This window comes from Lagopus muta, chromosome 10 (assembly GCF_023343835.1).
Source record: "Lagopus muta isolate bLagMut1 chromosome 10, bLagMut1 primary, whole genome shotgun sequence".
NCBI classification, from domain to species: domain Eukaryota; kingdom Metazoa; phylum Chordata; class Aves; order Galliformes; family Phasianidae; genus Lagopus; species Lagopus muta.
In genome coordinates this window covers 624,223-650,673 of record NC_064442.1, presented here as the reverse complement: position 1 = coordinate 650,673, position 26,451 = coordinate 624,223, and the positions used below count along the sequence as shown (strand labels likewise).

At 45.7% G+C, this 26,451-nt stretch overlaps 1 protein-coding gene across 3 annotated transcripts; it reads left to right on the top strand.

The window, feature by feature from the left end:
* The first annotated feature begins 263 nt into the window (after nucleotides 1–263).
* Nucleotides 264–26,408, top strand: SPG11 (SPG11 vesicle trafficking associated, spatacsin). Of its 3 annotated transcripts, none has more exons than XM_048955812.1 (40): nucleotides 264–490; nucleotides 587–771; nucleotides 1,271–1,498; nucleotides 1,823–2,021; nucleotides 2,123–2,260; nucleotides 3,000–3,466; nucleotides 3,715–3,860; nucleotides 4,598–4,730; nucleotides 5,037–5,192; nucleotides 5,794–5,972; nucleotides 6,145–6,321; nucleotides 6,569–6,640; nucleotides 7,040–7,167; nucleotides 7,834–8,012; nucleotides 8,435–8,642; nucleotides 9,174–9,377; nucleotides 10,242–10,384; nucleotides 11,055–11,200; nucleotides 11,710–11,871; nucleotides 12,291–12,357; nucleotides 12,829–12,994; nucleotides 13,844–14,049; nucleotides 14,592–14,700; nucleotides 15,215–15,374; nucleotides 16,000–16,245; nucleotides 16,467–16,667; nucleotides 16,984–17,091; nucleotides 18,124–18,286; nucleotides 18,670–18,884; nucleotides 18,976–19,720; nucleotides 20,438–20,580; nucleotides 21,168–21,366; nucleotides 22,062–22,199; nucleotides 22,450–22,583; nucleotides 23,022–23,129; nucleotides 23,417–23,585; nucleotides 24,262–24,350; nucleotides 24,822–24,977; nucleotides 25,165–25,316; nucleotides 25,712–26,406. In XM_048955812.1, exons 1-40 carry the CDS (start codon nucleotides 279–281, stop codon nucleotides 25,890–25,892), a joined length of 7,317 nt encoding a protein of 2,438 aa, XP_048811769.1. In that variant the 5' UTR covers nucleotides 264–278; the 3' UTR covers nucleotides 25,893–26,406. The 3 variants fall into 3 exon arrangements, with proteins under 3 accessions (XP_048811769.1, XP_048811770.1, XP_048811771.1); XM_048955813.1 differs by having other exon boundaries at nucleotides 10,242–10,348; nucleotides 25,712–26,402; XM_048955814.1 differs by lacking the exon at nucleotides 16,000–16,245 and having other exon boundaries at nucleotides 25,712–26,408.
* Nucleotides 26,409–26,451: the final 43 nt, after the last annotated feature.

Here is a 26,451-nt window from a genome sequence, read left to right as displayed (position 1 = left end):
TCCAAGTAACGGCGCGGGGACGGGGCTCGGTTCACAGCAAAACGTTCCGGCCCTTTCGGACCACCCCGCACTAACGCGGCCCAAGAGGCGACCAACGCTCTCGGTTTCTCCCCTCTTAGCGTGGCGCGCCCCCAGGAAGAGTGCGGCTGGAGGCGCGGCGCCGTGCAGCGGTGCATGCCGGGAGTTGTAGTCCCAGCGCGGCGCCGTCAGCAGACCGGAAGCGAGGACGGCCCCTCCAAGATGGCGGCCGGGGGCGCGGGTCGCCGCCGCTGAGGGGGATGGCGGGAGCGAGGCGGGAACTGCGCGTGCTGCTGGCGGCCCGCCCGGGTCGGGAGCGGGATGCCGTGCAGGGCGCGGCACGGGCCCGGCTGAGCGCGGGGCAGGACGCGCTGGGCAGCCTGTCGCTCCGTGACGGGATCTACCTGGAGTCCCTGGGGCCGGGAGGAGGCGGCCGGGCGCGGAGCAGCGTGCTGCCGGGAGCGTGGGCTGAGTAAGTGGCGGGAGCGCGAGGGGAGCACCGGGCTGCGGTGCCGTGATGCTGCGGTGCTGCGGTGCCGGATAAACGTGCTGATGGTTACATCTTCAGCTTCGTGTGGGAGAGTACGGCGGAGTACGATCCGCAGGCAGACAAGACGAAAATACTGGCTGTGAGTGAAAGTCACGACCTGTTTGTCTATGAATTCACCAGAGAAGAGGGGAAATGCAGCCCGAATCCCCTGCACAGCTGTGAGGAAGGCACTCTGAAGAAGCTCCTCGAGGCTAACAGCATCAGTGAGTGCCTTTCAGTGTGTGTCCATAGCCAGTCCTTGCGGGATTTATAATGCTTCATGTGCTAAAGCAGCTCTAGGCAGCTCTGGTGAAAAGAAAATGGCTTCGCCTGGTTAAAGCGATCGGCAGCAGTACTGATGGGCCTGAAAAGCGATGGGGTGTTTCTGTATTCAGATACCAAACTGCTGGAGGGGTTTCCCTGTTCAGGGGAGGTGGCTGTATGACACAGTCAGAAAAAATAGCAGCACTGCCATTGCTAATTTCCCATTTGCCAGTAGAGCAGACAGGAAGAAAACATACGGGCGGGGCTCTGCACTAATCCTACAGAAACTAATTAGTGCTTAACCTGCAGGCCTGCGGCTTGGTGTTGCACATGTTCTCATTAAGCGCTTCAGTTAATGGAGCGGCTCAGACAGTGCATGTGAGCTGTGATTTCCTTGAGATACCTTTGCAAACGAAAGTACCGGATTGGTGTAATCACAAGATATCTTTAAATTTACAGGTCTTTCTTCAATCTTGTCTTTGAGGATACTGTCTTTTAAAGACAACAGATGCATACTTCTGCTGAACAGCTTCATTGTTATGCACATTACTTTTCCTGGAGAGAGTTCATCATTGGAGACGTGTGACTGCTTTACCCTTGATTTGCCTCCACCAGTTTTGGAAAGAATAACAGATATAAACTTCTGCAGGGGGATTCTGTTTTTCTTGGATAGTTCTGGCTGGATTTGTATCCTTTGGAGTAGCCACGAGGTCTCAGTGTAAACGGTTTGGTAGAACAAGGTTTTCTCTTTTGTCAGAATAAGACTTCTAAGTATGAATTAACTCTTTTGAGATGGCACAAGTTATGTCTGTACAGCATCTGTAGCACTGTTCACTTCCTATCCTAGCTAGGCTTAGAAAGCTCTATGTGAAACAAGCAGTTCTAAATGCTTTGCTGTGCAAAGGTTAGCGTGGGCCGAAAGTAACACAAATTCACCATCTTCCTCTTCTGTCTCATTTCCTGTTCGTTGGACAACTTGAAGCCTGGCGTTTTCTTTGACACCTTTTAAAGACGTATTTGATTCTTTTGATGGTGCAAATCTAGCCCATATTGACGTGTCGCTCTGCCTGGGCGGGGTGCAGGAAGGGGACAGGAGTTCCGCCATCACATCACCGCTCGCTGCAGTCAAAGTGTCGTACGATCTCAGCGTTGCTGTGATCATCAGTGCTTCCAACAATGCCTGTTCTGTGGATCTAAACACGTACTTCAGGTATGTTTGCGGCAGAATTACCAAAGGTTTTAAGTGCGACTAATGTTAGAAGTTTAAATCATCCATCTGGGAGGTAAAATGTAATATGCATTTCCTTTCAGACAGTTCCCTGGGCATTTGATTTGTAAAAGAGATCCTGAAAGCCTTCCACTGAAGCCACCTGAGGGAGTTGATGAGGATGACCTTGCTAGTTCTGACTACAGTATGGAGCTGCTGTCCTCGCCTTTCCGCACAGACAGGTAATGAAAATAATCCTAAAATGTCTGCGTTTTGCCTCCTATGGAGCACTGATCAGAGAACTGCTGGCTTTTCTCACCGGCAGTTGTGGCAGATCTGCTTTGTGAAAGCTCACTGTGCTTTCGGTCTATCATGGCTGTTAGGCTGCAGTTAGGAAACGCCCCAGGATACTTCATGTGTATGACTGAGCTGCTTCCAACAGCAGTTCCTGCTGGTAGAGCTGTGTTAGGTTTGAACCAGCGCTGACAGCTGTCTGCGTTCTGAGTACCTTTCTGTTTGTTTTCTGCTTAATACAAGTGAGTATGTGAGGACTTCAGAATATTTTGTGTTCAGATAAAAAATGTGACTCTCTTGTGACCCTCAGTAGTGGAATAATTAACACTAACAAACTATGTTAATTATGTCTTGATGTATGTAAGATTATATTATGATTCTATGAATTCATTTCCTTCTACTGATATATATATATTTTTAATTAATGAGGGTATGTTCTGGGATATAAAGGACAATTTTCCAGTAAAAATTCTCAGCTTCGTGGCTGTTGCCAACCAGTGCAGCTGTGGTGCAGGCAGTATTTAAACAGAAACGAATAGGACCTGGTACGGCTCAAATGCAGAATGGTGGTTCTGATCTGTACACCAAAATGCTCACTGTTTGACTGAGGAAATGTTAAAGTTGATTGGTCTGCATGGTACCTGCCCTAATACACTGTATTATTGGCGTCTGCTTTCTTCATCCCAGGTCATGGAAGGCACACTTGTCCTCCCTGCGCAGCACAATCAGGAAAAGAGGATCCCGTTCCCCACATTTGCTGTGTGATGTGAACTTACCTTGGTATCAGTATTTTACCCACCTTGAAGATCACGATCCCTTAATCTACGAGACCCACGAGGAGGCGCTGGCCGTTGCTCCAAAGGCTTTTCCACGCGTCCTTCCCAAGCTGTCGCAGAGTGCTGGCACGAAGCTCAGCGATGCGGGGCGGCGGTGGAAACAAATCCTGCCTGTGCAGTTATCACACCGAGTGGTGAAACTGGAGTGTAAATGTGTGACTGGAGCCAAAGCACTGTTTGTGATCCTGGCGGATGACAAAGCACTGACGCTTGCCCTCTGGGATTTCGAGTCCCAAGATGTAACACACCACCAGTTCAGCAAAAATAGTGTTTATGTGGACTGCAATGAGGACGTGCCGTTATGTCTGCTGCTGACAGGTGACTCTGTGTGTGTGATTGTTCTGGTGCAGCCTTCCCAGAAGAGCATTGTTTTGTCTGTAGCGTTCTCCTTCCCTGCTGGCTGACTTTGAATGTGTTCTTGCTGAGCTGTCATGCAAGTGGAGCCTACAGCTTTATGTTTAATATCAGCTTTATGTTGATATTTGGTACACAGGCAGTAGATACAAATCTTGTTACTTAGCAACTCGTTTATATGTTTTTAATTGTGATTTGATTCTTTTGTTCAGAGCGTGGCCTCTCCTTAATTCTGTTTGGTTTAACTCAAGAGGAGTTTTTGAACAGACTGATGATCTATGGCAGTGCTGGAGTCGTGGATGCTGTGTGTCACCTCAATGGATGGGGACGGTGTTCTATTCCAGTGCATGCACTAGAGGTAAACAGGGCTGATTCGTGTCCTGCAGATAGCAAAACCACTGCTTTAAAGTAATCAATGAAATGTGGCAGCTTTAGTGTTATTTCTAGACTGAAAAAACCAGCTATGATTAAGGAGCGTTCAGAACCTCTCCTAATTGAACTCTGGACCACACATCAGCTCTCCTCATGTCTGCAGTTTTCCAGTGCTCTAATTCTACCTTTATAAGTGTCAGTGATCCTTGCTTAAAAAAACAATTGATCCAGAGGTCTGGGATGCAGCAGACTGTGCACACTGTGACAGTGCTCTGCCAGCTCTGTTCAGCTGTGTTTGCAGGCAGGGAGCTCAGGTGAAGATGTGCTGGGGTTCTTTGGTTCTGTTTGAAGGTGTGATAGACAGGGAACTGAGCCAGGAAGGGGGGAGGTTGGCAGCAACATTCAGTTGCTGTAAGCTTATTTAAAGTCCTGATTCTCATAGTACTTCTTTATATCCCCAATTAAACTTTGGTAAATTGCTTAATTAACATTTTATCTCTAAACATAGTGGGTCAGGGTTCCTGCAAAACCAATCAAAAGGGCATGGCAGGCACTCGCCATGCCACCTTGTTATTTCAGGCTACAGTTATTGCATGTGTAGTTTAAATTTCTTCTTATTTTTCTGCATGCAGACTTTGGCACAGAATGTGAAAAATACTGCTAATAAATGTACCATGTGTTTTAAAAATACGTGCATAACAATGGTGCTGTCTGTCTGCCTAGGCTGGCTTGGAAAATCGTCAGCTAGACACAGTAGATTTGTTTTTAAAAAGCAAAGAAAGTCTTTTCAACCTTCCTGCGCTCCGCTCCGAAGCCCAGCAGTCTGCTGACGGGGCATCCCGCTCTTTCCTGAAAAGTGAGTGAAATCCTTTGGCTGAGCTGCCTTTCAGCTGCTGGCTGTGTGTCTGTGGAAGCACTTCGTGCTGCTTTGCCTCCTGTGTTTGAATGATGTGATGTTGCAGCTTCTCATAAATGAGAGAGATGAATAATGTGTGGCTTTTCTGGGTTGTGCTCTGAGCTTTTTGGTGTGAAAGCAGAGCACCTTAGGTATATTGTTTGATGGACTTCAAAATAAGTTAGCAGCAAACTTTTATTCTGAGTTGTACTTTATGACCAGCCGTATCGTAGAATGCAGGCATAACTGTCTATGTAATCTGTGCAGATTTGCAAGAGCTGAGACCAGCCTTAAACTTGCTCTGCTCAGCAATCAGAGCGAACGACATGGAGCCGCAGAGCAAACACTTTTCTGAGCAGCTGCTGAACCTCACGTTGACTTTCCTTAGCAAGCAGCTTGAAGAAGTTTTTGTCCACACAGAGGGTGAGGTTACTTGTTTTGACTCACACGTAGTAATGTAGTTTGTCATTGTTTGGGTGAGAACAGATTGGGTTTTGGATTACAACCTACATTTGCTTATAACTAATAATACAAAAAAAAAAAAAAGCTTGCACTAGTGTTAAGTGAATGAAAGGTGTTATTTAAGGGGAAATTTGAGAAATTAGTGTGAGTGCAGTAGCTGTCACATCAGACTGGATGCTGCCAGCTGGATCAGCATGTGTAGGAGTGACAGCTTCAAGGTGATTGTGGATGGCAGTGCCGTTACATAGTTTGGATTTAGCCCTCAGCTTCTCTCACTGCTGCCACGTGAGTTATGCAGACACTAATCTTCCCCTGGCTGTAGAAGGGGCTTGTTTAAGAAGGTACTGCAGCTAAAGAAATAACCAGGTAATGGAAAACTTCAGTTTGTTTTACCATGGGGCAGCGCAGTCACCCATCCTGGTATAAACACCAGCACTGGCACGGGAGTAAGAACAAGTGTGTTTTGTGTATTGAAGTTAGGAGAGTGTGCTCAGCATCCATAAGCACTAAAAATCCCGTGTGGTTGATTTCTGTTCAATTCTGTTTTGGCTGCTCTTGGCAGAGCCTGATGGACACCTGCAGAAGGCTGCAGAGATTTTAGCTGATTACATCATTGAACTTAGGACGTTTCTGAAAAACTATCCTCGATCCCAAATAAATGCCACAGATGTAGAGAGCGATTCTGATGAAGACCTGCCTGCAATAGAGGAAAGCCAGGTGTGGGAAAAGCTGACACCTGAGGTAAAAGCCAATAATAAAGTTCTGACTGTTCTTATAAAAAATATTCAAGGAAATGAGTAACATGGAAAGGTCCTCAAAGTGTTGGGGGAAAAAGCGGCCTGGGAATCACAAAGATGGTAACACTGAAGATGAGTGGGATCGGTTTGTTCCAGACATTCTTTCTCCCTTTTAGGAAGTCATTGCTGAGGCCATCTTAAGCAACAAAATGCCAGAGGCCCAGACCTTCTTCCGTATGCGGCAGCATCCTGCCCAGAGCCTTCAGGAGCTCATTAGGACGGGTTTGGATCTGGTCTATGGCCGTCTGCTGAAGGGCAACACCAGGGAGGCCTCAGCACTCCTGAAGAACATGGTGAGAGGTGTTCAGTTCGCTTTAAGCTCTTCTTTGTGCCTGACGAAATGAACGAGCGGTGGAAGTGTGAGGAGGAGCTTTACCTGTCTGTGGAGGCAGCGATTCCACCACGTGCTTTTCATGCAGTTAAAAGAAACGTGTTTAAAAGAGCTGCTTTGATCCCTGGCATGCCTTCAGAATGCTGAGGCAGCCCCGTGTCCGTCTGTCTGTACAGTTAGCGCACAATGAGCCTGTTTTGGTTTTCCAGGGTTTTGATGTGAAGCAGCAGTTGCATAAGATATGTTTCTACACGGCTGATAAACACGTACGAGATTTGCTGGTAAGTGTAGGAAGGGATTCTGTGGGGTCTGGCTGATGTTCTCAGCTCTAAGGACTGAGATGTGCTGAGACAAAGCGCTGTGCTACTGAGCCCATCTTCAGAACAGGAGCTGGTGTTGGCCCTGCAGCTGGCAGTGTGCTTACTGACACTGGCTTTGGCATGCCTGCGATCTTTTGCACTTGCAGCTAAGGTAAAAGTTGGTTAAAATGTAATTTGTTTGTTGTGGCATTGGGCCACTTTTCGTCTGTTTCACACAGTATGAGCTCCATTAATCTCTGCAGTCGGGGCTTTTTCCTACGGCTGGTTTATTCCCTAGACTTGCAGGATCAGTTACTGCGTAGATATATAGTAAGTAGAGAAACATTATAATTGGAGGTAATACTTTAATTTGAATTAAAGGTCAAAGTTTTACAAGAAGAAAATTATTTTTCTGAAAAAGAGAAGAAAATGATAGACTTTGTGCATCAGGTTGAAAGCTTGTACTCGGAGTCCTTCCAAGAAAATAAAGAGATGCAATCTCTTTCCAGGTAATGTGGGTTACCAGTTTTAATTATTAATTAATATCCTTAATAGATGTGCGTGTGTGTGTGTATAATATATATGCACAAACTATCTCTTGCATTCCATGTGACCTAAAGCACTAATAAATATGGTTATCTGAGATTTAATTAATCTCACACTGGTGGCTGTGGGTTAGCAGTGAGGATCGGGGGGAGCTGATTATTTTCACATCAGTTCAGCAGCTGCTGCTGTGTTCCTTCCCAGCTGAGCTGTGACACTGCTGGCAGTGCAGGGGAGCTCTGTTCGTGTTGACACCAGAAATGAGGCAGTATTTAATAATTTAATATTATTGGAGTTATTAATCGAGTAAAACATGTTCAGATGGAATGTTTGCTGTATTTGTGGTACGTTATCCATAATATTACAAACAAAATAGCCTAGGAAAAAACAATCTTAGAATTAAATAATTGTAAAATGTCCAAGTACTCATTATTTGCTGTGCCAGTTTTGGAAAAATTAGTAAATCCTTTGCCTGTTCTCAGACTGTTAGCTGTGTAAGTCCTGCTTCTCCAGAAATCAACTAGCAAAATCTCCGATGGTTTTTGATGCTTTCCTTGTCTCCTATTTGTCAGGTTGTGTACCATTCTACAAAAGCATACTAGAAAATGCCCTAATGCAAAACTTCATTGCAGTGTGAAGAACTGGAGACGGGAACAAGACTCTGCCAAACATTTGGCCACTCTGGAGTCACTGTTGGATCACGATGGACGCCGGGTTCCCAGCAGGGAGGTCAGGGTGATGCTGAACTGGGCTCAGTGGTGGGATGAGCTCCTTCAGGATCTGATTCTTCTCCCCAGAAAACAAGGCCAAGGCAAGTGTTCTGGAACTGAGAGTTAAGGGAAGTTTTGAATTAAAAATCTGACTTTCGTGTGGTGAATGCAATTTTGTGGCATTGGTACAACCAGAGCTGAGTGTGAGCAAATCCTCTTAATTTTTACAATGAAAATATTGTATTCTCTTCTGGAAGCATCTGTGTTGTTGTGTTATGACAGGGAGCTGTTTGGAGTTTGGAACTAGCTGTACTAATTGATTGCCAGTTGCTGCAGTGCTGTACTGCTATGCTTTTTACTTTGCTAAGCTTATCATGCTGTACCATAGTTATCTCAGCACTGTGTTAGCAAAAAGGAATGCCTGTTGTTTGAAAATACACACACATAAAGAAACATCAGATTTTGCTCAATAGTCTTTGCTTTTGTTGGCTTCATTGCTTTGTTTTTTGTTCTTTAAACTCAGGACTTGCCACGTGTAACCCTGAGGCTCTTTGGATGCACCTGACAGCCCGGCACGACTGGCTCAACATGGCTTCATGGATCGAAGAATTTGAGCCCAGCCGAGGTTCGTGTGCACAGAGCAAATGGCCGCCCCTGACTGCAGGCATTGTTGACCAGAAGACGTTGTGCAGTGGCTACATGAGAAATGATGTGTTGAACGAGCTGGCCAGGTGTGTGCTCCACCGTGTTACTTAGCTCTCTGCCTTTCTGAAGCCAAAATCATAGTTAGAGAAGTACCTGTTACTCGGATCTTTGCTGCATGTTCATGTTTATATTGTGTTTGGTGCCATTGTTTAGAACAGCACACATCAGTTGGTGCATTTGCTTTCAGTCTTGTTGTGGCACTGTCAGTGCTCTGAGAGCAGTGAGAAACACAGGAGAGCAGAAGTGCTGTGCCAGGCTTGGGGTCTCACAATGGTTGTGCTCCTGTTGTCTGTTCTGCTGCAGGGGAGAAAATTCTAAGCATCCCATGCCACTCCTTTTTCTTTGCCATGAGCTACAGCAACCAACATGTTGTTAAAGCACTCTCAGCAGTATTTTGGCATGTTATCTTTGGTTTGTTAATGAAATAATTCCTTAGATGGGAACTTCTGGTTTGTAATTTTGGAAACGCCCTCCACGCTTGCTAAAGGCACAGCTGTCTAATCAGTGCACCTTTCTTTTCTTTTCTCTCTCTCTTTTTGTTTCGTTTATTTTTGAAGAAAAGGGATTTTTGTCCGTTCTGAATTGGAAGATTTTGAACTTCTGCTCCAAAGATTGGTTTCCCTTGGAGGAGTTCTGCAAAATCCTCACCCTGTCCCAAAGCACAGCGCTACGAGTGGCTTGGACTTCCATGCTCGTTTTGTCCTTCACTGCTTGGAACACAATTTGCAGTATATGTTATACACATACCTAGATTACTACAGGTATGAATGTGTTTTTATTCACTGAGTTACGTGCAGATTTAAGTAATGAAACACAGCTGTAATAGTTGGCAGTAAGAGTCTCAGCAGGCTCTTGCTATTTGCAGCATCATCTGAAGATCAAACTGTGAGGCAGTGTGTTGGGTTTCTGCTGCATTTTGAAGCTTTATTCAGGTTGTAATGTTGTGATTATTTGTCTGTCAGTCAGCTAATGAAACAATTCTGGTCAGAATTAGTGTAGTAACAGAAGCAGTGCAATCTTAAATGAGTCAGACCAACTTGTTAGTAATTCTGTTGCCTGCGCGCCTGAGTTATTCTTTTTACTTTGAGAAATAAAGAAATGCTTTCTGCCTTCTTATTTAGCACTAGTTGGGATTCCAGAGAGAAAGAAATGCTCTACTGGAACTATAAACGTATTCCTATATATGAATACTTTGTGATTAGAATTTCTTAGCTGCAACTCCAGTCAAACAGTGTAATTAGTAAGAAAGTGGAGTGGAGTAAAGGAAAGCTAAGAAGCTTTTCTTTTAAGTTTGTGTAGTTCATGTGAATCTCATCAAGCCCTCAGACTATGGAGAATGGTGTTTGTGAGTCAGGTCTCTCCTTTGGAAAGTGTTTGGGGTTGGGAATTCTGGAAGCTGCTGTTTGGATTTGCAGAAGCAGTTACATGGAATCTTAAGGAAGGCAGCTGCCAGAGAAGTGCTGTCAGCTCCAAGTGTGCGTCAGCAGGGGTGGTTGATGTGATGCTGTGTAACAGATGACACGGTTCACTCCAACACCAAATCAGCTCTTCTTAATTCTCATGCAGTTGGGGCAGAGGATGCTTACAAATACCATACATTCACTGTCTGCTGTTGTTATTTCCAGCTTAACTCCTTCCAACTGCCCTATCCTGGATGACAAGGAACTGCACGAAGCACATCCCTGGTTTGAATTCCTCGTGCGGTGCCGAGGGGTTGCCAGTAACCCACGAGGTAGGAGCCTGGCCTCGCTCAGCAGCTGCTCTGAGGGTGAGGCTGACAGGCAGCTCTGGGACAGCTGGGTTTAACGCTCTGCTCTGCTGCAGGCTTTTCTTGGCCGCAGCAAATCATTCACATGTGCATCAGGTCCACGTCTCTAAAACGTGGATTATGATTCCTATTTAAAATGCACATAGGGATCTGGAGATCTGTCAGAATTGGTCTGTACGTGATCATCATTGCCTCTAATTTGCTTACATTCCATTTGAATATGTAGAATAGGTAAGAAAACACATATAGCATTAAAATTAAAGCTTCATGTGAGGCACTCTGATTTCTCTGCCCTTTGGGTTATGTGCTTTCCTGCACCGATATTTTTATGGTCATTGAAAGTCAGTACAGTTTGTGTCCTTATCTCACTGTACTTTTCTCACCTTTCATTTCTTGCAGAGGCACACATTAAAAAACAATAAAAGTTTGCATTTTTTTTTTCAGAAAAATAAGAAAAGGAATTGAAGTAATACAATGCAAAGGTGTGTGACTGCATCCCAATGAATGTGTGTAGGTAAAATTGAAGTACAAAATCAGGGATGGTTTAGTGAGAATTAAGTCTTAGACTCACAAGAAAAGTCACTGTTACCTTTTTCATGCTTGCAGAATAGTTGCAGTGCACAACTTAATAATTGTGTTTACATTAAATTGCATCTCTCTTTCTTTCTAGATCCAAAGATGATTTTTCAAGCGAGTCTAGCAAATGCTCAGATCTTGATTCCTAGTAACCAAGCCAGTGTGAGCAGCGTGCTGCTGGAGGGCCGTACGCTGTTAGCTCTTGCAACCACCATGTATGCACCTGGAGGCATTGATCAGGTACTGTGTGCAGCAGGCTGCTGATACATTGTGGGAGGAATTCTCACGAGGTGCTGAAAACTCAAAGGAAAGAATGGATAAAAACAAGCACACCGGCACCATCGTGGTTCTTGCCATTTAAAAACCTGCTTTTGGTGTTGCATGTCTCACTTTGTTGGATCACAACACGTCAGAAACTAAAGCTTACTGGCTGCGTTGTGTCAGGCGATGGCGCTGTGCTTCAGAGTCAGATGTGTCATGAGTGAGTGGAACTTTGTAACGAGAAGGATGGTTCAGGTGGTAACATCTTATGATACAGAGAGCTGTGCGGCACAGCAGAGAACCTGCAGCACTGTGTTTCTAACACAACCTGCAAAATTCTTGCAGGAAAAAAGTGCTGCTTTCTGTGTTGTTACCAGATGTCCAATTCTCATGACTCAGATTGTTTGGTGCATTCAGAGGTTGTTTTATTATAATCTTAACACAGTTTCTTCTTCCTAGTGAAATAATTCCACTTCCTTTCAATGCAGGTTCTTCAGAATGAAGATACAGAGAAACCACTAAAGAAAGTTGATCCTCAGCTCTTAAAAATGGCGTTGAGCCCTTACCCCAAACTCAGAGCTGCTCTTTTTCCCCCCTGCACCTCTCATGGAATTCTGCCACCTGACATCTCCCTTTACCACCTTGTTCAGGTATGGCAATGATTCTTGCCCTTGCTCGAGCTATTTGGTTTGCTGTAATTCTGGACAAACACCTTTTGTTTCACATCTATGGTATGAACTAAACTGCAAGCTGGAAGAAATGCCATAGAAGATTTTTTTATTAGGAAAATGGCAGCTTTGCTGAGATCACAGTGCAGCAAAACACTCGAATGTGTGTTTCCTTATTTCCTTAAACTAAAATCAAAGTGCTTTGATGCACTTATTTCCCACTCAGTAGATGAGGATGCAAACATGGACCTTTGAGAGAGAATGAGAGGATTTGTCTTTGCTTGATGGCAGCACAGGCAATTCTTGAGTATCTGCTACTGTGAGTCCCTGACATATTTTCTAGTGTGAACAGATGGGAAAATGTTAAACTGTCTTAATATATCTTGTGTCTCATCTTTCAGTCATTAGTGCCCTTTGATCCCAGCAAGTTGTTTGGCTGGCAGTCGACAAATACCCTCGCTGTGTCAGGTAAGTTAGTTCCATGGTTTTTATGGTTTTCTTTTTTGACCATGGTTGTAGGATCACCTTCCTGTGGAATGGTTGGGCAGAAAAACTTAATGGAAAGGCCATTCCTTTTACAGCAATGTGATGTATTTCACTAAATTCTTGTTGTGAAGTGAAATAATGTCTGGCTGGGTTACCTTTTCTCTGCTAAGCCCTTCATAGACGTATTTTTTTTCCTGAGTGTATTATGAAATAGAAAAGCAGTATTTTGTTTTAAAAGCAAGTTAGAGCCTCTGAAAAAGTGATCAGTCCCAGCTGTTAGAAATGTTACTGCTGGGGTTCTGATGTTCTGATAAGAATTGGGATTTCAGTGGGATTTGGGCGTGCTGACATTTGAGGTGTGGGATCGTCGTTGTGTGTTTAGTTGTTGGAAGCCATTTTCTGTGTTTCAATCAACGGTTGGTCGGCTCATAACAGCAGTGCTGTTCTGTCTAGATGCATCAAGTGACCTTCCTCATTTTTCATGCCCTGAACTGGTGAACAAATACGCCGTAATGGAACGACTGGACTTCCTGTACTACCTGCGCCACGGGCGGCCGTCGTTTGCCTTCGGTACATTTTTGGTCCAGCAGTTGGTCAAGAGCAAAAGCCCCAAACAGTTGTAAGTTACCTCAGAAATGGTGGTGTGGTAGTTGTGCAGAAGTTGCCTCCGAGCACAAGGAATAATGTCAGTCCTCTGCAGCAGCAGCCTGCTGCTGTGCACTGTGTCTCGTCAAAGCTGCAGGTGTGCTGGGAGTCAATCCAGTGTAAGTTGGGTAAAACAATTGTCAGGTTTCACAAACTCCATAAATATATCAAGCTTACGACTAAATAGATGCAGAATCACAGTAGGAGTGGCATCAGGAGAAATGGCCACTTGTTTCTGAAATGTCTTGTTTGTATGTCAGTCACTGTGTGTTTCTTGTCATCGTTCCTGTACAAATCAGCACCTCCTGTGTGAACAGCTGAGGTTTGGGCTGAAAGGAAATCAGACTCCTTGTGGGCTGAGGTACTGAATGCTGTGGAAAGTCAGTGTAATCAAATCAAGTCAGCACACCTGATTGTTTCAGTTGCTCTGCTGGAAATGTTCAGGCATCCAATGAGCCAGCTGCTGCTGGAGCCCCTGGTTGTCTTTGCAAATCTCTGTCAGGTTCTTTAGGCTGCAGTGCTTGCCTTGCAAACTACAGTGGGACATTTTGCAGTCAAAAACTGCTGACAGTCATTTTTAATTTAATGTAAACTGCAGTGGCTTTACTTATTTAAAAAAAAAGTTTCTTGCAAACTGCTCATTTTTTGACCATCTGTCATAGGTGGGACTTTATTCTCAGACCTCGATTTTTATTTTTTTCTAAATGCAAAACTTGGTTTATAAACATTTCTCATGCTGGTAAAGTCCATGCAAAGCGTGCTAGGTGTGTGATTGAAAGTGATTAAAAATCATGTTTATTGAATGCTGCTCTTTTTGTTTCAGGGTTCAGCAAGCAGGAAATGAAGCCTTTCTTCTAGGCCTTTCTTTCTTCAATACGCCTTCAGTAGCAGCTGCCTGCGTGTGCTTTCTGGAGCTGCTTGGGCTCAGCAGCCTCAAACTGAGAGTTGACATTAAGGTTGCAAACATGATATTCAGTTACAAAACCAGAAATGAGGAGTCTCAGCACAATCAAATAAGGGAATCTTTGGGTATGCATGCTTTTTGCTCTCTTTAGCCTAGCGTGCTTTGTATTCACTGGAAGGAGAAGCAGTGACCAGCTGGAAGATGGTGCTTACCATCTCAGGAATGCAATGGGAGTTTGAAGAGTTTAATTTGAAGAGTCAAAACTCTCGCTGTTCACGTGCTCCTGCTTCCTTCCAATTCCAACAAGACAGGAGGGCTGTAAGGTGGCGTGCAGGCAGAATGGCAGGAGTATCTGACAGATGCCTATTGAACGTCCCAGTAAGGTCCCACCTGATGTTGTAACACAACTAGAGGACTAAACAAAGGTTTTCTCTTTTGTACTTGGAAAGTTGTCTGCAAACACAGTGGAATCAGATGTTCAAAGCTGTAAAGAAATCAAATTTGTCCTAGGAATAACTGGGAAGTTGGATTAGTGACTACACGTGTGCAGCTGTCTTCTACCTGCTGGCTGTTATTGAAGCGTTTGCAGGAATAGAACTTGTGCTTCCTGTTAATCCTGATGCTGCTGCTCTAATCTCAGCAGTGGTAATGTTTTCTTTCTCAACAGTTGAACAGTTAATGAGGTTGGCTGATGGTGAAAAAGCAGCAACAGATGAAGTTCTTAAATCCTTAGAAGAAGCCTTTTGGGATTCAATTGAGCATCAAGGAATAAAGAGGTAAGGAAAATGAATTAAAGGATTTGATGGCAAATTGAATTTGAGCATTGGATTTTATCATTTGTAATTTCAGACACTGTTAAAGAGATGTGGGTGTGTTTTGCTGTAGTACACTGGCTAACAGTATTTGAGTTTAGCATACAGTTCCAGGTTCAAGTAGCAGAGGCCATGGAGGCGTACTGGCAAGAATTCGGAGTTGTGTCAGCACATTGGGCTTAGTGCTCCACAGAGCACAGCTGGGAGGGAAGGCTGTGGGGTCATTCCCAAAGCTTCTGCTGTCAAGACAGAGGCTTCGTGGAAGGGAGCGTGGACAGACTGCGGCTGGGAGCTCCCACAGAGCTGATGTGCTGTGGTGAGCTGTGGGCTGTGCAGCTGTTGCCATTTGCAGGTGTGGATCTTGGGCCGTAGTTGCACACTGGTAACATCTAGGAACGTCAGTTCATTCCAGCAGAAGCTCAAAGGTTGTTCTTAGGTGTTTTTCCTTTTTTCAATTCTTATTTTGAATTCTGTGCAGGACATCCAGTGACTCCAGACAGCAGTGGTCCTTGGTGATGCAGTTCTGCAAACTCCATAACACGAAACTGAGCACCTCCTACCTAAAGGAGTGTGCTGAATCCAACGACTGGCTGCAGTTCATCATCCAGGCCCAGCTGTACGGCTATAAGCCCGATGAGGTGAGCTGTCTGTGTATGGTTTTAAATGGCAGAGATCTTCATGAATGCTTGCTGTGATGTTCTCCAAAAAAAAAGAAAAAAGGAAAAGAGAGAAGAATTTGGTACCATTCTTTTTGGTTGAAGAGGTGGTTCCCATATGTTCGAGAAAGTTGCACTCCTTTACGTGTGATTTAAAATGAATAAAGAATTGCCAGCAGGTAACAATTAAATGCAATTTAGAAAAGATAATGGGAAGAAGCTCACTGGCAAATTCCAGCTTATGAGACACTTAGCAGCCCTCTTTGTTTTTAATTTGAATCCTTCTATTGCTTTCTGGAGAAGAAAAATGCCTAACTCCACAACTGACAGTCACAGAGTTGTACTGCCACCCGTGTATGATGGCATACAGGAGAGATGAGAAAAATGGGTTCTCTGGGAGTCATTGTAGCTTCACCTAAAAGGGGGAGCTTCAATATTTCAGTAGAATAATTCACATCTGCACACACGTTTCCTTCTCAGCTCTCCAGAAGCATTCTGAAAAACCAAATGTGAAAGGTGTTCAACTCCTGTGCGTTTCGAGCCTCAGGCAGCCTTCCCTCGTGCTCCATGGGCCTTGCTCTGCATGCTGCTGTCACTGTTTTCCTAGGTCACGTCTGTGCTCGAAGGCTTCGCTCCCGTCCTGCAGCATCACCTGATGCTGGCTCTGGAGAAGTCCCCATTTCTGCGCGGCGCTGCGGGGGGCCCTGGGGGCAGCGCTGGGAGCAGGCGTGCAGACGGTCTCTTCCAAATCCTTCTCCGGTGTCAGCAGAGCCCCGGTGCTTCGTGTCACCTTTTGGCTGAAGGACTGAGGGAACACGCTCCCATTCTGAGTGTTCTAGCAGCGTGTTTCCCTGTGAGTGCTGCGTGAGTTGTTGATCTTTTAGAGGAATAAACAGTAAGCAGTGGAGATGCTGTCATTGTGCAGTCGCTGCCCTCAGCCAATATGTGGGTTGCACTCCACCAATTTCTTTCTCAGTTTTTGTGGAAATTGTTGTCACACATTTGGCCAACTTGTATGTGGTGAGGTGGCATTTTTTGTCTGGTCGTTACAAACCCATCATTTTTGTTTGACAGGAGGCTGACGTTATTCACTGTCTGTGTGTCTGGATCATTACCAGTGTGGATAGTGTTACCAGATCTGAAGCAACAAAACACGTTCAGAGCTCAGTAGAAAATCACAAGTGGGATCTTCATGACCTGTCACTTATCTGGAAGGTGTTTTTAAGAAAGCAAAAATGTCAAACACTTATAAGGGGATTCCAGCTCTTTTTAAAGGTAAGTCATGTCATCGAGTGAGCGTCAGTGCGTGAGTGCATCTCACATCTCTCGGAGGGAAGGATGCCTGTAGAGGCCCCTCTGTCTTGTTCTTTGTGGTCTGGATGGCCTGCATGTGATAGATTGAACAACGCAGCCAAGTAAGGAGATCTTTGAGTGGAAGTTCTTCCAACCATTGCAGACTTGAAGATCACATCTCAAGCTTGCATCAGTGTTAATAAACGAGAGTGTTTTTGTTCAGGTGCTGAGGAACACAGTTCTTCCTTTACTGAAGTACTTTTAGGAAAGAGTTATAATCTGTTTTTGTGTCTTGAAGGATTCCCCTTTACTGCATATACTGGAGATGTACGACCTGTGCATGAACTGTAAAAAATACAGCGAGGCTAAAACCAAACTGGACGAGTTTCAGAAACTCCTCACAAATGTAAGGATTCGTTTTCTGTAAATGTCTTTGCATTGATTTCCCCCTATTAGAATGTGATAGCTATCCAATGTCTTATATTGAAGTAATGAGTGTCCAGAGTGATCTGGGAGCTGATTTTTTTTTGAATGAATCATTTGCAGCAGATTCTTTTGATAGGTGATGGAAGAAAGTATAATTTCTTCCAAACCTGCAGTGTATTTTTCTTAGTCTTATTCTGGGTTGGTACAGCAGGCTAAAATGCCACTGTGGCTTTCAGGTGTGAGCATTTCATTGTTTGAGGGCTGACATTGACTCAGGTAGGACCACTGCTGGTACACTGAATTATCTGTGGTATTCTCTGCTCTGCTGATAGAGCAGTGACTTACAGGGACTGCTTGTTTGAGAGAGAGCTGTGTTTCTGAAAGCATCTCAGTGCCATTGCTTCGGTTCTGGCAGTTGTCAGCAGTTGCACAAATGCCTCTTTGACAATTGCTCAGTGAACTGCTGTTCTGAAGTCCATTTGGAGCACTGACTTAGCAGTCAATTCTGAAAGGATCAAAGTGGTTTCATTCTGCGTTCCTTGTTTGTCACACAAAGATTTGCATACAAATAACTTCAGTGCTTTCCTTTCCCCTGTGATTTTCTAGTCCCATGAATGTCTTTGTAATCAACACTGCGTGCCATAATGCTGCGCTGTTTTCCTTCCTGCCATTCAAACCAATGCAGATCAGTTTCCCTTTCCTGTGCACCACTCACATAGTGAATACGCTTGTAAAGTGGACAGAATTGTGCTGAGCTGTTGATCTAACCATTTATTTTAGCTATCTGTTCATCCTTCTTGCAGTTCTATCTCCTCCTCACTATCATGAGCCCTGTAGTAAAACTGGCTGCCTTCAGATGGAAGTCCAACATCCCCACGTGGGGGTGGCACGTGTTGTTTCCTGAAGGAGTTCCATGTGGAACTTCTCTGACAAGCAGTGTGATTGTCAGCAGTGTGCAGAATAAACTCACCCAAAATAAACCCCAGACTCACAGACCTTTCTGTACGCACAGCTTAAGGCCGCCGAAGGACCGGCAGCTTCACAAGTCCCTGTGCAGTGGCTGGAATCACAGGCTTTGTTCCTTCTGGAGTTGATGCTGCAGCAGTGCAGGACAGAGTACGAATTGGGAAAGCTCCTACAGCTGCTTGCTGCAACGGATAATCTTCTGCTTGATGGTAAATAGAGCTGTTCTGATAGGTGATGTTGCAGCTTTGACCTGCAGTACAGCCTTACTGGAGTGACTGGCTGCCATTGCTTGAAGTGTGTTTGTGGTGTTTCGTTCAGTGAGAGAACTGATGTAAGCAGAACTGGTTCTTATGGGGAACTGCAGTGCTGAAAATTGTGTGCGTCTGGTTGGGAATCTGGGTAAGCACAGGTGTGTTGGTGAGGAGCACGCATTATGTGCAGAAGTGTTTCAGTTCTGGGTGTAGATACATTTTTAGTCCCCTGTAAGCTTTAGAGTGTAAAATCTGTGCTCCTCTGGCAGGCTGCATGCTGGCATTGGCGTGAGCTGAGTTCAAAACCAACTGCTGTAACTGTTTGTGCCCCTTTGAAACAGGCCCATATGTGAAGAAACTCTGTGCGCTCAGTGAGATCCTGAAGGGTTCCTCCGTGCCCATAAATCCCTCCATGCTGACCAGATTCAGCCCAGAAACGTTTCAGAATGAGTGCAGATCGATTCTGGAGCAGCTCCAAGAGAAAGGACTGTTCTCTCTGGCTCGGAAGGTGGCAGAGCTGGCTGAGCTGCCTGCAGACAGCGTGGTTACACGAGAGGTACGGCACAGGGAGCAGTGATGGTCACCTGGTGCTTCTGTCATTGGCAGCATTGGGAACATAGCTTTATGTTTCTGTGTGAATTTTGCAGGTTCTAAGAGATCTGCAACTTCTAAGAGACGCGGGAGAGTGGGATCAAGAGCAGATAAGAATGAAATTCTGGAAAAAATGTAACGACAGCTTCATGAAAAATTGCATCTCCAGCAAAGCTGCATCGGATTTCTTTTTGAATCAGGCCGATGTGGTGTTTGAATCCTCAGTTCCTGAGAAGATGAACAGCATTGCAGAGAGACATTTGCTGCTGACCCTGGCTGGCCATTGGCTAGCCAAGGATGCCTCGATGGCACTGGACAAACTAGAAGAAATAGAGAAACAGATCTGGATTTGTCGTATCACACAACAAACGCTGTCTGCAGCTGAGGGGTCAGGCAGGTCGAGGCGCTCCTCCTCCTGTGCCACAGCGAATGGGGATTTCACTTTTGATAACTTGGCTGAGGAGTTTTCTTTTTCAAAGCTGCCTGCTCTGAATGCACCCAGCTACTTGAACGTGGAGGGTCTGGAATTCGGGGAGCATCAGCAGACCTTGGCTGACGATGAGGAGGAGGCGCTCAGGTTTCTGCTCGGATGCCTTCTCGATGAAGGAAGCGTGCACGAGGCCAGCCGTGTGTGTCGCTACTTCCACTTCTACAGCAGAGATGTTTCACTGGTACTGCACTGCAGAGCCCTGGCCTCAGGGGAGGCTGACCTGGACAGACTGCACACAGATATTCAGGCTCTTGTAGCAGCAGAGAAGACGCAGGAAAGCAGTGCATCACAGCAGAGCAGAGTCCCGAGCAGTAAGTAACACTACAGCAGCCACCCGACAAGTAATGAAGTCCTGCTAAAGGACTCTTCTTAGTTACTGTTTCCCCCGAAGTTTTTGCAGGTTATTTATTTGGTTCCAAAGTCCTGCGATGCACCCAGGCTTGATGTGTTTCAGAGTCTCAACCATTTGTTTTTTCTAGTTCACAATTCAGGTAAAGCATTGCTGATCTGTGTTCCTGCTTCTGGAACACAGGCTTTACAAATCTGGAGTGCATTTGTGGAGCTGATGCGTGGAACTACTTTGGTGAATGTGTTTGTCTGAATTCTTTGTGCACTGTAATGGTTTTACTGTTTCTTAGTACAGTTGTGTATAAAGCACCATGTGCATGTTCATGAGGTACAAACTAGAAAGCTTTCCAGTAGTAAGATATATAAGGCTTAATAAGAATAGGACGGGATAAATGAAGCCTTCAGAAACGCTGCTGAAGCCATTTCCTTGCTCTCATCTGCTTAGGAATTCTCATCGAAAGTGGTGTGGATGTTTTTATCAATCAATCCCTTGTGTTCTGCCATACTGTGTATATTGTAACAATAAGGGTAATAACAGATCACTGATGTCAAGAGTTCAGTGTTCAAAGACTGACAAAATCTGCTGAACTTGCTGCAGACTTGTGAAGTCTTGCTGCAGGTGTGAGGCTTGCTGTTACCTGCCTTTGTGAGGCAGGAATTCATAACGTTGTTGTTTCCAGCATCAAGCTCAGAGGACTGGACGCACATTGCAGACCCATCTCTGGATGATCAGATTGTCCTCAGCCTGAAGGCTCTCACAGATGAATGTGTCCATGGGAGGAACTACTGCAGACAGGTTCTCTGTCTGTACGAACTTTCTCAGGTATGGCTCTGGTAACGTTACCAAGGAAACGAGTGGTTTGTGTCAGGCTGTGCTGTGGAGGTTTGTGCAGAGGGGGATGAGGAGTGATGAAAGCACTGCTTAGGTGCCAAAACAAGTTGCAGAGAGCAGCACTGCCAGCCCTTGTGGGAAACGTGGCCAGATGCTCCTCGGCTCCCCAGGCTCCTACCTCACCCCAGTAAGCCAGATCTCAGCCCGAGTCTCTTTTGATGTGCATTTTTAATAATCCTTCAGGCATGTGTTGTTCATTGAGTTAGGCCTTTGTGGTGGCTATTTGGGTTTTATTTGGTTCAGGAAAGCATCTGTCTGTTAGCAGCAGCTCTGCATTAACCTCAGATGGAGTTCTTGCATGCCACCCTGGTCTGGAGAGCATTAACGCTGAACATACACAGATGAAGGCATTGTGAAGTGACATAAGATTATGTTTACATGTTTTGAAACTGAGTTTTGTCTCCTCCTGCAGCACTTCCCTTGCACTGGCCGATTAAGATGAGATGCTGCGAGTCAGTTTATGTGCTGTGATTGGATTTCCTCTTGTGCACCTTCTTAACTGCATGTACGTTTCTTAGGAACTGAACTGCTCCTACAGTGAGATGTCAGCCCTTGACCCTGAAAAAGTGCTTCGAGCAATTCTGTCATCGCAGCAGGCAGAGCGATGCAGGAGGGCTCAGGCATTCATCACCACGCAGGGCCTGCAGCCCGAAACTGTGGCAGAGCTGGTGGCCAAAGAAGTCATGCAGGAGCTGCTGGCCTCTTCGGAAGGAAAAGGTACTAATGGCCCTCAGCCTTGGTGTTTAACATTTTTTTGTTTGAAAATGTGGTATCTTTGCATCTGAAGATTATCCTTGCTCTGAAGATACTGGAGTCTTACCATGGTAACGTTTAGGCAGCTCTGTAAGGTTATAAAAATATTACATTATGACAATTAACATCAAGGCTCTGTGAGAGAGGATGAGCCATCAGGAGATCTGGGATTCAGGCTGTGTTTTCCTCTGTTCCTTACATTTTCTGCTTCTCCCTTGCAGACTTGTGCTCTTCCTGTTCCCCTCGTATCAGTTCACTTGTGTAAGCTTGGATGATTTCATGCACCACTCTTAGAGGAGTCAGTTTACTAACCCAGCAGAAAACAGGAGCTTTCTTTTGAGTTCATGAGTTGAACTGATTCATGGAAGAGTACGAGTCAGAGCCACTGCAAGGGATGTGTTACAAAATGCCTTTTTTCAGCAGCAGCAGCTTGCTGGATGTGTGAGATTGCAGGTGTGTGTCATTGCAGTGGCAGTACAGATGTTCAGAAGGATTGGATTCCCAAGGCAGTAGTACCTGATCCCCAAATCTCAGTGCTGAGATCAGAAATGTCTTGAGAACGTAGTTCCAAGCCCTCGCTCAGTCGGATGAGGTTGTGTTGGTTTTGTTTCTTCTGTCACTGTAGCACACTGGGTATGACTGGCTGTGTCTCTGTGCAGGACAGAAGCAGGTTTCCAACCCTGCAGCTGAGAGCCAGGCGTTCCTGCAGCTCGCCAAGCTGTGCCAGGACCACACACTGGTGGGCATGAAGCTGCTGGAGAAAATTTCCTCTGTGCCACGTGGGGAGCTGTCATGCAGTGAGTAGATGGCAAGCAATGGTAAGGAGTGCATCACCAAGCATGGCAGCACTTGGCTTGAGATCACATCACAAAGAATGAAAGCAATGCTGATAAAAGCATCTGCTATTTATCTCAGATCTGATGGTAATCTGAATATATGGACAATGAATGTATTGCTAAAGCATTGCATGAATTTAGTCTGCAGACAAAACACGGTTTTGTTTGTCTGTGCTGACAGCTGCAATAACTGAGTTCTTGTGTTGTTCAGTTACAGAACTGCTGATTTTGGCCCATCATTGCTTTAGTCTGACTTGCCACATGGAAGGAATCACCAGGGTCCTGCAGGCAGCACGACTTCTCACAGATGAGCACTTGGCACCTAATGATGAGTATGGACTTATGGTGCGTGTGTTTGCTGCCCTGTTTGTTGCCTGGAGATGTGTGACGGTTTCTTCCAGCGTGTCAGCAAGGAACTGCTCTGAGCAGCCCTGGGGTTGGGCTGTGGTGGGATGGAGGAGTCCCTCAGCTGGGGCTGGCAGTGCTCTGCTGCAGCCTCACACTGTGCTCAGTGCAGTGGTGGTACTGCAAGGGGAATGTATTGATGGGCCTACAGGGTCACTGAGTGTTTCATTTGCTAACAGCACGTCCTTCCACAGCACAAGGAAAACAGAGCAGCAGGCTGATCTAAAAAGAAAGCCTCTTGGCTCGGAGGGAACATCCACCTGTGTGATGCACTGCATTGCTCTGTGCCAAGCCTTCTCCCCAGCACAGCACTGCTGCTCTCTGGCAGACCATCTCTGTGTTGGTGTGAGCTGTGTACTTACACTGCTGCTCCCGCAGGTTCGTCTTCTCACTGGGATTGGCAGATACAATGAGATGACCTACATATTTGAGCTGCTGCACGAGAAGCATTACTTTGAGGTGCTCATGAGAAAGAAGTTAGACCCGGTAGGTGGTGGGAAATGAAGGGGGAATGTTTTCAGAGCACTGTGTCTACATCAGAAACTGGTATTTCACAGCAAGGTGAAATTGTCTGGGGATCCCAATTACTGCAGTGTAGGAAGTGTGGAATAGTTTTCCCAAGTAATGAATGAATTCTGGGTTTCATGAGACACCCCAGAGAGAAATAATCACATTTTGGAGAATCGTATCAGGACAGATCTGCCTGCAGTACAAAGATGTGGGTGAGAAATAAGCTCTTGAAATCTGAATTTGGTAATCCTTTATCTGACCAGAGTGGGACACTGAAGACAGCTCTGCTGGATTACATCAAGCGCTGCCGCCCAGGGGACAGTGAGAAGCACAACATGATCGCCCTGTGCTTCAGCATGTGCCGGGAGATTGGGGAGAATCACGAGGCTGCTGCTTGCATACAGCTGAAACTGATTGAGTCTCAGCCGTGGGGTGAGCGTCAGCTGCAAAGCCAAGGAACAGGAGTGTGGGCACTGCTGCAGCACATCAGATTGCTGCAGGCTGCAGCACACGATCACCACAGGTCCCTCAGTGTTGTGTTTGTGTTAAGAAGGAAGACGTGCTGGTGAATGCAGCTGTGGCTTCCTGCTCTGTTCTGTAACATCCACTGGTGGTGCCCTGGCTGGAGGGAGGGCCCCACTTGCACTGCAGGGTGCATCTGCCTGCTCTGGTTGGTGTTTTTCAAGGAGCTGAGGTGTTGCCTGTTACTGGAACGTAACGTTTCAGTGCTGGGAGGAGCTCAGGACACATGCAGCTTTCCCTCACTTTATTGTTGGTGTGATGCAGTGTAGGGATTTTTGTTCATCTATTTTGCTTTACAGAAGCATAGAGGTAGAGCATTACTGTGTGTGTGTGAGAGAGAGAGAGAACCTGCTGCCATCTGAGTTCCCTGCTGTGTGATGTGCTGGCAGCTCCTGCAGCAGCTTTGGCTCACAGCCCAACAGCTCTAACAGCTTCACCATTTCCCAGAGCTTTTTTTTTATATAGATATGAGAGATTTTTCTGCTGCTTTCTGAAATGAGTGCACACAGCATTGGTGTTAAATATTTTTCATCTTACTTTGTCACCTGTGGAAATAATTCATTATTCCATTTTTCCCCCATTTCAGAGGAGTCTCTTCAGGATGTTGCAAACTTAAAGAAACTGCTGATGAAAGCTCTGACCCTCTTCATTGATGCAGCAGAAAGTTACTCTAAGGTAACACCACACAGAACTGTATGGCACATGAGAAGTGAGCTGACCTGCGGGAACAAAGAGCTGCTGTGGGGCTGAGCAGGGTTCCAGCCCCATAAAACATCAGCACCTGAACCTCTGGGTGGTCAGCTGTGCAGCACACAGCAGCCTCAGTAAGACTGCTGGCACAGCACTGCATGCTGCTCACCATTCAGACTTGTAGGATTGCAGGGAGGTTCCCAAGTCCTCAAGGAGCGACTGTGAGCATAACTGCTTTACACTCAGGGCAAGTGAGAATAAAGCAATACAAAGAGCATTTAAAGAGCAGGGTGATGAGATCATGAAAATCCTCACAGTGAGCGAGATTTCGTTTAAAACTAAGGGGATGTTGTCAGTGTGTGACAGTGCAGTGCTGCACACACCAAGTGGCTGGTGGGGAGCTGGGTGTTTCAGTCAGCAGTTTGTCCTCCTCCTTCAGAGCGTTTCTGTTCCCAGGACTCCTGTGTCCGCCAGGCCCTGCGCTGCCGCTGCCTCACGAAGCTCATCACCCTGCAGCTGCATTTTCTGAGCGCTGGTCAGAGCACCATGCTGATCAACAGGAACAGGCAGAACCTGATGGAATGCATCGTGTCCTTGCCTCGCTTCTATCAAGTAAGTTGGGCTTTCTCACCTGCTGCTTTCTTTGGAAACCGGTAGCTGTAAGCACCAGGTGTGGGAGCACTTTGCTCCTGTCAGCTCTGCCACGTGGCCACTGAGGCCACACTGCTGCAACAGAAGACAACGTCTGTGTTAAGCAGGTGTTCCTGCCCTGTACCTCCAGCATCTCTCCTCCTTGCAGGCGGCTGTTGTGGCCGAGGCGTACGACTTCGTTCCAGATTGGGCTGAAGTTCTGTACCAACAAGTGATCACTAAGGGAGACTTCAGTTACTTGGAGGAATTTAAACAGCAGAGACTGCTGAAGCCTGCCCTGTTTGAGGAGATTGCTAAGAAGTGAGTCGCTCTGCAGTCACATTGGGAATTTTGTTTTCACAGGCAGAACAAGCAGCTGCACAGCAATAGCATGCAAGTCCTAGTGTTGTTAGAGACTTTCCTGTGCTAAAATGTAGTATGTAGGAACCTGGAATGCATGCTCAGTTTTATAAGTGTAGTGTGGAAATAACAGCAGTGGATCTATTATTGTTTTATTGAGCAGGGTGAACAGAGGGCCCCAACTAATGCTGGTCATACTGCATCTTTTTAAAGTGAACTGCAGCAAAATAAGCAGCCAAGAAAAGCACATGTAGAGGCTGAGCACAGCCTCTTTTTGAGAAATACTTTTCTTTTAGCAAGACAAAAGCCTTACTGGCTGCAAACCCCATCTGAGTGTCACATGAAATTATTTTCAGGTGTAAGCAGCACCCCCCCACTGATGCTGCTCTGAGAAATCTGAAGAAGCTGCTGGCTTACTGCGAGGACATCTCCACGTACTACAGACTGGCCTATGAGAACAAGTTCTACGACGTGGTCAATGTACTCCTGAAGGACGCACAGACTGGATGCTGCCTTAATGACATGTTATCCAACTAGAACCACGCACCAGCACCACAGCCTGCATGGTCAGTAGGCTTCTACCACATTTCCTAATGCTTACAGTCACGTGCTGCTATGTAACTCCAGAAAAAGGGTGGTGGTTGTAAATACTTAAAATGTTGATGCTGTCTTAACTGAAGGTGTTCTGCACAATAAATCTACCCTCTACAAATACCTGACTGATGGCAAATAGGGACTGGCACAACTGGCAGTGGGGACCTCAGGGCTCTGCAGTGTTAGGAACTGGGGGCAGAAGGGATCACCATAGGAACTGCACCTACACCAACAGAAGAGTGAAGTAATACATCCTGCACACTGACAATAAAATAAGCAGAATTAATTGGCTCCTAAACAAGTAACAGGTGATCTGTAGTGTCATCTTTGATTCCTCTCTGATTAGCAGCTTGTTTCTGTTTTCCAGCTGAGTGATGAAGTTTAAGTCCTTTTACAACTCTGAACAGCACCTCCTACTGCTTAATAAATTCCAAGAGAGCAGCAAATAAGAATCTAATATTTGTGCTCAACTCACAGCTATGAATTCCTTCCCACACTCGTG